Source organism: Crocuta crocuta, unplaced genomic scaffold, assembly GCF_008692635.1.
Source record: "Crocuta crocuta isolate KB4526 unplaced genomic scaffold, BGI_CrCroc_1.0 scaffold77, whole genome shotgun sequence".
NCBI lineage: Eukaryota > Metazoa > Chordata > Mammalia > Carnivora > Hyaenidae > Crocuta > Crocuta crocuta.
Genome location: NW_027532172.1, coordinates 3,423,640 through 3,433,879, shown reverse-complemented (window position 1 = coordinate 3,433,879; position 10,240 = coordinate 3,423,640). Strand labels below are relative to the sequence as shown.

At 54.5% G+C, this 10,240-nt stretch overlaps 1 protein-coding gene across 3 annotated transcripts in view; it reads right to left on the bottom strand.

The window, feature by feature from the left end:
• Window positions 1-10,240, bottom strand: part of LARS2 (leucyl-tRNA synthetase 2, mitochondrial) — a 236,287-nt gene that overhangs the window by 21,129 nt on the left and 204,918 nt on the right. For all 3 annotated transcript variants that reach the window (XM_077776920.1, XM_077776921.1, XM_077776922.1), the window contains 3 exons: window positions 5,174-5,274; window positions 2,472-2,654; window positions 889-1,058 (listed from right to left, as the gene is read on the bottom strand). In XM_077776920.1, coding sequence (XP_077633046.1) covers window positions 889-1,058; window positions 2,472-2,654; window positions 5,174-5,274 — 454 coding nt within the window. The remainder of the gene's footprint in view (window positions 1-888; window positions 1,059-2,471; window positions 2,655-5,173; window positions 5,275-10,240) is intronic.

Genomic DNA, 10,240 nt, shown 5'->3' with positions numbered 1-10,240 from the left:
GGGGGGGGCGGGGGGGGAGGGAGGAAGAAGGGAGGGAGGGAGAGAGAGAAAGAGAAGAGAAGGAAAAGGAAAAGGAAAGGAAAAGAAAGAAAAGAAAAGAAAGAAGAGAAAAGAAAAGAAAAGAGAAGAAAAGAAAAGAAAAGAAAGAAGAGAAAAGAAAAGAAGGACAGATGGAAGGAAGGAAGGAAGAAAGGAAGGAAGAAAATTTAGCCTAAGGAGTCACTTGGCGTGTCCGATACCCACTAAGAACTGCCTTCAGAGCTCCTAAATGCCTTCTTTCAAAGACATATGACATTTTTTCCACAAAGTTCTTAAAAAGGCAAATGTCATGGTGCTGTGGCAGACCTCGGGATAAAACATTTAAAGGGGTTTGTTATCAGTGAAGAATCTTGTAAAATGAATTTGGGGGCGCCTGGCTGGCTCAGTCAGTAGAGCATGAAGCCCGGGGTTGGGAGTTCAAGCCCCATGTTGGGCGTGGAGATTTCTTAAAAATTCAATATTTAGGAAAGAAAAATATAAAATAAAGATGATTTAGACAATAAAATACTATTGTCGGGCGCCTGGGTGGCTCAGTCAGTTAAGCATCTGACTTCGGCTCAGGTCTTGATCTCACGGTTCGTGGGTTTGAGCCCCGCGTCAGGCTCTGTTCACACAGACACTGTGTGACAAAGTGGGGGGCAGGCAAGCCCTCCCTCCGCCGTCGCACCCGGTCTCTGGGCCTCAGCTCTGCCTCCATCTGTAACCCGCGGAGGCCGGAGAACAGTCTCTTCACGACCCTTTCTACCTTCAACCTCCGTTTCTGTTGATGCTGCACGCCGTGGGCCATGGGCGCCATCGGGTGTGGCCTTCTGCCCCAGAACTCACCAGTGTGCCGGGCAAGGCCCTCACCTCAGAGACGACCGAGTTCCGGTACGCCCAGAGCTTCCTGGCCTCGGCTCTCTCCTCGCTCCTCAGCAGCCCGGGCTGGGGAGCCGCCCCGGAAGCCCTGGCCTCGATGAAGCGCGTCACCAAGGCCCACAGACGCTGCTGCCACCTTAGCACCCCGGGGAGGGCGTCAGCTGAGGAGAAGTGACAAAGGGGGAGACAGACACGTGAGCGACTGGCGTAGTTATACCCCGGCCATGATGCACCTGCGCGGTGAAGACGCACCTCGCGGCGCCCCAAGGGAGTCACCCAAGGGCAGGCTGCAGGGCCCGCCCTGGCTTCCAGTGTCGCGGGGCGCAGACCAGCGCCGAGGCCGCCGCATCCCAGAGCGCCGGGCACTCGGGGCACTGGGCGGCAGGGCTCCTCCGAGTGCCCCCCGGACGCCCCTGGCCCACCACAGGCTCAGAAGCCTGGGCCAGGCCGCGCCGCGGTGCCCAGCTGCCTCGCCTGAGAGAGCCTGCGGTCACAAGCTGTCCCCAAACAACCTAAGCCTCAACGCCCGCACTCCGTATGTCCCCAGCGATTCCAACGCTGCCAGGACCGGCATCTGTGACCACTGCTCCAAGCCACGCGCATCACTGGAAGTGGCTCACTGAGTAAGGCGCTGGTGGGGCGCCTGCGTGGCTCGGTCGGTGAAGCATTTGGCTTCGGCTCAGGTCATGATCTCGCGGTTGGTGCGTTCGATCCCCGCGTCGGACTCTGTGCTGACAGCTCAGGGCCTGGAGTGTGATTCAGATTCTGCGTCTCCCTCTCTCCACCCCTCCCCTGCTCACGCTCTCACTCTCTCTCGCTCTCAAATAAACATTAAATATATATATATATGTGGTGTATGTACAAAAAAAAAAGGCAGTGATCCAGGGCCTCTGACTTCTTCCCAGAGCACCTGGGGCAGACCACAGGAAGGAAAACTGAGTGACCGCTGGACTGCTTATTCCGGGATACCCATATACCAAGAAGATTCTACCTCCTGCCTTTTTAGATCTCGAAAACTCTGGAGAGACAACTCTCCCCTGAGGGGGCCGGGGGGCTGCTGTGGGTGAGGGAGGAAGTCCAGGTAACACCAGGAGCAGGCCCCAGGCAGCGTTTTCTGGACTCGTGAGGGGCGACGTGGACACTGTGCTAGAAGAAACCTTTCAGGGTAGATCAAGGGGGGACTGGCCTCCATGGACCAAAAAGGGCCTCGGGCTGCCCGGAGGCCAGTCTGGCTCCCAGGAAGTGTTCCCATCAGGAACTGGCGTCAGGACACCACCACACCTGCTAGTGGCAGGCTCCCGGGCACCCCCGCGGATGCCATCAGCAGGACTGGGCGAGGACTGGGAAGCTGCACCGTCTATGAGCTCCTCCAGTGAGTGTGAGGCTCACCACCTCTGGGGTCACTGGTCTGAGGACGGTACAGGATGCTGGACAAACCGCCACTCACTTCGTGGGACGGATTCCTAGACCCTTGCTCCTGCCTTTAGCCAAGACATCCCCTTCCCCGAGATTCCTCCGGCGACCGACCAAGGCCAGTCACACGGGACGTGGGCCGGGAAGGGGAGGGGACTTACACTTCACATCCCACAAGATGTCCTTCTCGGGAGGGCCAGCGAAGAGCATGTAGAGCCGCACAGTGTCGATGCCGTAGCACTCTACGACCTCCTGGGGGTCCACCCCGTTGTGCTTGGACTTGCTCATCTTCTCCCACGTCACCTCCAGCGGCTCCTTCGTTTCCGCGTGAACAGGAACTGCCCCTAGACACCAATGTCACACATGGGGACAGCGTGTGCGGCTTGGGACTGGGTCCACAACAGCACATTCGATAAGAGCAACTGCAAGCGTCCACTTGAAGAACCCCACTAACCCACCTGCCACGCCTCTTTTTCTTCCTCTACAAAATATTCTAGAAAATGCTCTCCTCTTCTAAGGAAATGAGGCCCATCTTACCCCACGAACCTTCCCTTTGGCAACAGGCAGCACAGGTATGGCGGCCCGTGAAGCTTCTTCTCATCCACAAAGTAAGAGCAAGCACTTTCCCGCTTTATAAATTACTTACATGCAAATGAGAAAGTAAAAGCAGGGTAACAGGCTCGCACATTCTGCTGTTTTCTTTAGGCATTTGGTGTCTCCCCTGGAAGCCGGCAGCTGACCGGCCAGGGTCTCAGAGCAGCAGCAAAGCGCTCTGAAGGTCACTTTAGCCACCGAAACATGGTCTTGCGCTATATTGGGGCCCGCAGGCTTAACTCACCAGGCTCCCACTGAATGTGGTGGTGCCCACCCGCCACAGCCCGCTCCTTGCAAGTGCCTCCTCCCCACCCACACTCTAGCGGTCCAAAGGGTGCTGACACCGAAGGCCTCACATGGCTAAGTTTGGATGAGGTGACCTTGTGGCCGAGCCCCCGGTGGTTGGGACGAGGAAAGACATCCGGGAAGGCTAAGGTCTCTCTCAGGAACTGGGACTAAGGGACAGAAGCTCTTGTTCCACGGTTGTTGGGCACCAGAACCATAAAGTCCTAAGCAGATACGGGCAGGGCATGGCACCCTGGTTCCCCAAGGTCACCTGGTGACCTGAAGTCGGGGGAGAACAGAAGCCAAGGCTGGTGGAGGAAGGAGAACAGGGCAGAAGAGCAGAGAGCAGGAGGAAGGGCAAACAGGGGCTGGAGAAGGAGAGAGAAGAAAGTTCTGGGCCAGGCATCAGTGTGGTGCCTGGTGACCGCATGCAGGCTGCGAGGCCTGGCTGGAGCCCCTGTAGCTGCCTTGTGAGGTACCCCTCCATCCTGGGCTCCACCCACCTTTGGGTGCGTTTCTGGTGCTTCTAGACAAACAGTCCCAGACTCTGACGGCAACCAAACTCCTAAGGAGCCGATGTGTGGACCTGAGAGCCGACTCTGTGCTCCCAGCAGGAGCACACGCATTAGGGAGAGGGAAGCCTGCCCACGCTGATCCGAGTATTCTTTCCCAGGGAGCGAGTCCACGTGGGAAGGGAAAAGGTGCTCACGACACTGCCTGCCCCCTGACATCAGAGCAGAGGGAGACGGAAGTTGCTTTATCTGGGCTGTGGTGAGGCTCGGGGAACCACTGCTCCATTTACCCTGCACACCTCCTCCGGGCTGTAGCTATTCTTTCCAGTACTGCTTAGGAAAGAGGCATCTATCTGGGCAGAACAGTTGAGAACTTAGAAAAGGGTGCCCTCTCTTGGCACATGTGGCCTTGAGGCCTATGGTTTGGCAAGGGGCTGGATTTCAGGCCCTGCTACCCCCTTGGCTGGGTGCCTTTGTGCACGAACTGCACCACCATACAATGGCAGCCCTGCCCATAACACAGGGAGCACTTCACTAACAGCTGAAAAATGTATATATGCCCTTTGGATTTGGCTCCTTTCTCCTCTGGTTTGTGTTGGTGAAATATTGCCAATTTCTTCTTTTCAAGCTTCTTTCTGTCCCATGGACCATTCCAAACCCTGATAAATGACTGCACAATTAGGTAATTCCATAGACAGCTTCCACCTAAACCTGTTCTCCAGTGTTTGGTTTGGAAGGCTGCTTACCCTTAGGGGTTGCTGGGTTTACATGATCTCATCCACTGTGCACTGGGCTTGCTAAACTTCATGGCCAGAGTTCTGGGGGCTTCTCACAGTTGCCTCTGCATACCCCCTCCCCCCCACTTTCTACCATGTCATTGATTCCATTAGCACAGCACGCTGGGTGCACATGACACCCTCCCTGTGCCACCTCTACCCCTGAGGAGGAGTGACAGCACAGAGAGCAGCAGAGAGCGCCAGGAGCACGGAGAGAAGCGGGGGTCCAGCGACCAGGGAGAGGGGCTCCACCAGGAAGTGCTGCCCCGGGGTGCCATACGGGTGAGCCCTACAGACCACCTAGGGAAAAATGCTGGGAGTGTCCCAGGCCTGGAAGAGCATCTCATGGGCCTGGAGACTCTGTCCCTGAGACAGGCCGTCAAATGTAAGCAAGGGCACGAGGCGACGCCCAGGCTGGCTCTGTGTTCCGTACAGATGAAAACCCGTCCAGAAGCGAGTAGACTCTGGACAGGGCCGGGACTGAGGAGCAGGTGGCCACCCCAGCCCCAGCCTCCAGAGGGCCCTGGCCACCCGGGCACGGCAGGCTGAGACCTGGAGACCCCGAGACCCCCGGGGCCCTCTCCTGGGCTTTTCACCCCACTGAGGCCCTGGGTAAGCACCTGCCTTGTCAATGGCCCGAGACCTGGCCTCGGTTCTCTGTGATCACCCAGAAGGGAGTGGACAGGCCATTCTTACCTGTGAGATCTACTTCCTCCCTCTGTAGATATGGTCCATCCGGCAGGCGGAATGTCTGCCCCTTGATAAGGCCTTGGGCCAACAGCTTACGAAAAGGCTCTCTGCGAAAAGATAACGGGAGAAGAAATCAATTAGTAGGGATGTGAAGCATCCAGCAGACAGCAACAGAAGCCTTTCCAGCTGCTGGATAGAGACAATCGCCCTCTTGCACACATCTCCGGGCCCTCGCCTGTGTCCCGCAGTGACGGCACACACCACCGTGAGAAGCGTGACAAGGCTGTGTGGTGATACAATGTAAAGACCAGTCCACATCCGGCCCTACACCCACCACGGTCAGGACTGCCCCTTACTCTTCCCTCTGTCCCCAGCACTGAGCACTGTGCATGACAGATAGGCTCAAAAAAAAGAAAAAAAAAGTTCAAAACATGGATGGATGAATGAATTCGTAAATATGCACATACAGACAGGCGGACAGTGGGATGGAAGATGGAAGACACTGGGTGGCCGCTGCTGCTGGGCCCAGAAGCCAGCTTTGCCTTCCATCCAAGCTGAGGATTTTTACCGCATTCCATATACTATACGGCAACAGGTTTATTATTATTATTTTTTTAAATGTTTTATTTATTTCTAGGAGAGAGAGAGAGACAGCGAGAGCAGGGGAGGGTCAGAGAGAGAGGGAGTCACAGACTGAAACAGGCTCCAGGCCCTGAGCTGGCAGTCAGCACAGAGCCCGGTGCGGGGCTCAAACCCACGAACCGCGAGATCATGACCTAAGCGAAAGTCGGACACTTAACCGACTAAGCCACCCAGGCGCCCCACAACAGTTTTAAAACAAGATAGAATCACATGGCTACTTTTTATTAAGCAGGTCAAGAAAGAGACTGCACACAAACACATTCAAAAGCACCAGGCAAAGGGGGCCAGTATTCCACAAGGAAGGACAGCCCCCCAAAACCCAGTGGTGCCCCCACGGAGCATCAGCGGGGTTGATGGGGCTGATCTGCACAAGGTGCACTGGTTCACCTCTAAGACTGGAATCTTCTTCATGCCGTAGCCTCACAGGAAACAAAACCAAACCAAACAACAAAACAAACCAGACCGTTGCTTTCTCTCCACTGTGCCTGGTGCCAGTGGGATGAATTTCTGTTACTGTCTCCGCACCAGTTTCTGAGATTTTTCCTTTCTTCTCCTGCTCTAAGTACAACGGCTTTGGTACCTCTCAGGAGAAATTAAAACTCAGGGTGGAGGGAGGGAGGGCAGGAGGGAATAATCTGGATCCCAAAGGTAAACATGAGCAGTATGATGAAAATCCACAGAGGTTTTAACCTCCAGAGGGGGCGAGAGGGGGCTGGGGAAGAAACCAGGAATCCTGTTCTGGGTCCTGCAGGTCATCAGGTGGCTCGATGCTGCCACCTTCTGGGAACAGATGGTGTTGCACCTACCAGCATGTGCCACTACTTCCAGAGGCTCTTTAGGCCTAATGGGTTACAATTCTTCTTCTTGTTTTTTTTGTTTTGTTTTCTTTTTTTTTAAGTAAACTTCGAAATAAAGTGCACCACCCATATAGAAAAGTATACAGATCCTGGGAGTAAAACTTGATGCGTTTTCACAACATAAGCACACCAGTGATGGCCAGAGTGGGACCTACCTCCCGGAGGCCCTGCCTCCCCACTGCAGCACCACCAGCCTGGCTGCTGACAGTGTTTCAAAACCACTTCTAACCCTCTGCAGGTGAGAGTGAGGGGTCCCGGGGGCCTGCACACACTGGAGACTGTCCCCAGAGCTGTCCTTTGGTGGTGTGTTCTGTGTGGTCCTGGTAGTTGTGCTCAGCAGATACTAAATTTTACCATGTATTCAGGGGGGCTGCTTCCCTGCCCTCCTCCCGTGAGCCTCCCCGCAGTGCCAAGTTCATGGCTGATGCTCAATACTCATTCACTGGTTTGAACTAAATCCAGTGAATGAACTAAATGAACGTTGTTCCCATGAGAGGAGGAATAAAGCTGCCAGCAGGAGAGTTGGGGACAACGTAGAGGGGAACGCTAGGTGGGGGTGAGGACAGGGACGTGAGATGGGGGGACACGGGGGGGGGAGGGGGACACGAGATGCCAGAGAGGGACCCGAGGTGGGGGGCAACGTGAAGTGGGGAGGACGCAAGATGGGGGGACATGAGGTGGGCAGGGAGGATGCGAGGCGGCAGAGGACAGGCGGATAAGGGGCAGGCACTGGCCTATAGGTGGGGCCGTGACTTCTCTGCAGGGAGAGGCGCAGTGCGCGGTTTCAGACTCGGTCCGCTCAAGCTCACAGGAAGGTCAGCGGGAGCAAGGGGACGAGCATGGGGGAGGGGTCCCAAGAGCATTTACGCTGGAGTTCATGGTGGGAGGGGAGCCCCCCAGCCGCCGAATCCTGTTCATTCCCAATAGTCCCCCCACCTCCTCCCCCTCCAGGGCTCCAGGGAATGACCCACAGGACTTAGGGAATCAGGTTCTCATTCTCATGGCTGGAGCCGGTCACACCCACCCTCAAGTACTGTAGCTCAGTATGAGCTTCAGTGAGCTCAGCAAGCCACACTTGATTACTCATTCACCGTGTATTTGAGCCACAGCCGGGTACAGAGCACTCTGCGGTTAGAGGGCTTACAGTAAAACGGAGGCCCAAGACATGCCAGAAATAGTCATCAACACATGTAGAGTTGGCACCAGTGTGATGTGGAGGCGCAAGGTGCATGGGAATGAGGGACAGGGGCCATTAAGGGTCCCACGGAGCTCAGCACCCAGTCCTGTAGGGGCAGCCTTCACACCATCACCACGCTCGTTACTAAGATTCACAACCTGGGTAACATATTCCCTATCTGCTCATTCACTCGCTCCAGGAATGGCACTAGGGACGAACTTGCAACCGAGTTACTCATTCATCACAATGACCGCGTACAGCAGAGGGCTTTATGAGGAAGTGAAAAATGTGACACACACACCCCCCCCCGCTCCATACCCCTTTGGCCTGGAAGTATCAGAGGTGGGCATCAGGCAGGGTCTTGGCGGCGGGGGCCTGGCTAGGTTCACTACCACGGATGCAGAGCTCGGCCCTTTGCTCTGGCTCAGCTCTCCTGCTGCTATGCCTCAAGTACCACCCCTAGGGGGCGCCTGGGGGGCTTGGTTGGTTGAGCATCCGACTCTTGATTTCCACCCAGGTCATAGTCCCAGGATCGTGGGATCCAGCCCCTTGTCAGGCTCTGTGCTGAGTGTGGAGCCCGCTTAAGAGTCTCTCTCTCTCCCTCTCCCCTCTCCCCCCTGCTTGTGTTCTCTCTCTCTAAATAAACAATTTTTTAAAAAGAATTTAAAAAAATACCACTCCTAGAGGTGGGGCATGCCCGCTTTTGCCGCGGCACAGCTATGTGCGAGTGGGGTGATGGGGAGTGATGCCCTCTTTGGTACTTCCTGGACAGTGTGCGCTGCCCTAATTCAGAGATGACAGCAACTGAAACATGCTGGTCATGGAAAGCCACCTTTGTTCCACCAAGGAAGGGAGGGAGGGAGGGAGGGCAGGGTGAGGAGGGTCAGCAATTATTAGGATAAATAAGGAATTTGAGGACATGGATTGATAGGCTATTTTAAGCGCCCTTATCCAAAACAATCACTGCATACAAAGGACTGGACTAGCCGGGATGTGGCTAGCAGAATCTCAGGATTCGTCAGAGCCCCTAGTGGCCACTGCAGATAACGTTTTACCTACTCGGGAGGCCCCAGGCAGCCCGCTGCCTAGCCCCTGACCTGGTGGGCTCCTATGTGGACCTGGAAAGAAGAAAACAGGAAACCCTGGATTTCTGAAAAGTCTCTTAACGTAGTAGACTTTTCAGACTAATTTTGCAAAATTCCTCTGCTTCCGTGCCCTGTGCTAAGGGCCATCAGAATCACATAATTAGCCGGTGTCTGAGTGTTAAGCCATAGCTCATTCCTAAAATATTAGCATTTCTAGGGGCGCCTGGGAGGCTTAGTCAGTTAAGCATCTGATTTCGGCTAAGGTCACACATGATCTCCCCCTGCATCAGGCTCCCTATCAGCGTGGAGCCTGCTTCAGATCCTCTGTCCCCCTCTCCCTGCCCCTCCCCTGCCTGTACTCTCTCTCTCTCTCAAAAATAAATAAACATTAAAATAATACTACCATTTCCATTTCTTAGCAACCATCCAGTAGCACGAAAGGAGCCCTTATTAATATGCTGAGTCCCTCTTCCCTTCCTTCCCCCACAAAGCCTGTTTCTGGTGTGACCAGAGAGACAGGTGAAGCTCGGGGCGCTGGAGCCTGTGGCGCCCTCGGTGGTCAGCAGGCCAGCGTTCTTGGATGACAGCAAACCGCAGGGAGAATGTCACTTCGGGACAGGTGGTATCTCCCCAGAGTCGCAGGAAAGAGCAACAACAAAAACGGGCAGGACCCCCGGGGTCCACCGCTGTCCCTCACCAAGGGCTTTGTTCTAGCAGTTCGGGGCTGGGCTGGATGAGTCCTCACCACAGAGTGAGGACTGTCCCAGGAATGTCGGGCCACGACCCGTGCCCCCCACCCCCCCAAGGATTGAGCTGGGAGGCTCCATGTACTTCCCTGCTTCTGAATGTAGGCTGTAAACGAGTTTTGGTTTTTTTCCTATTATAAAAGTATGTGGCCAGTGTAAAAAATCTGGAAAAAAAGCAGGAGTACCTAAAAAGTAATAAAATAGTAAGTTCATCTTCCAGAGAAAACTGGTGCGAACACGTTGGCACAATTTTTTCTAGGCTTTTCTCTTACAAATGCATCTATACATTTAAAGACAGAGGTATAGCCAAATTGCATCTAGAATTCTGTATCTTGCTTTTTTTTCAGTTCTAGGTACTTCAGATGCATTTCTCCATGTTATTAAACGTGCCGTGTAATATAATTTTAAAGAGTTGTACAGGGTGGGGGTGTCTTTCACATAGATGGGCTAGACTTTATTCGCTGCTTCTCAGAATGGGGGAGGGTCATTAGGTCATATCCAAACGTTTAGCTATTGGAAATAACATGTGTATAGTTGGTTGGGTGCATAAGTCTGCATTTCTGATT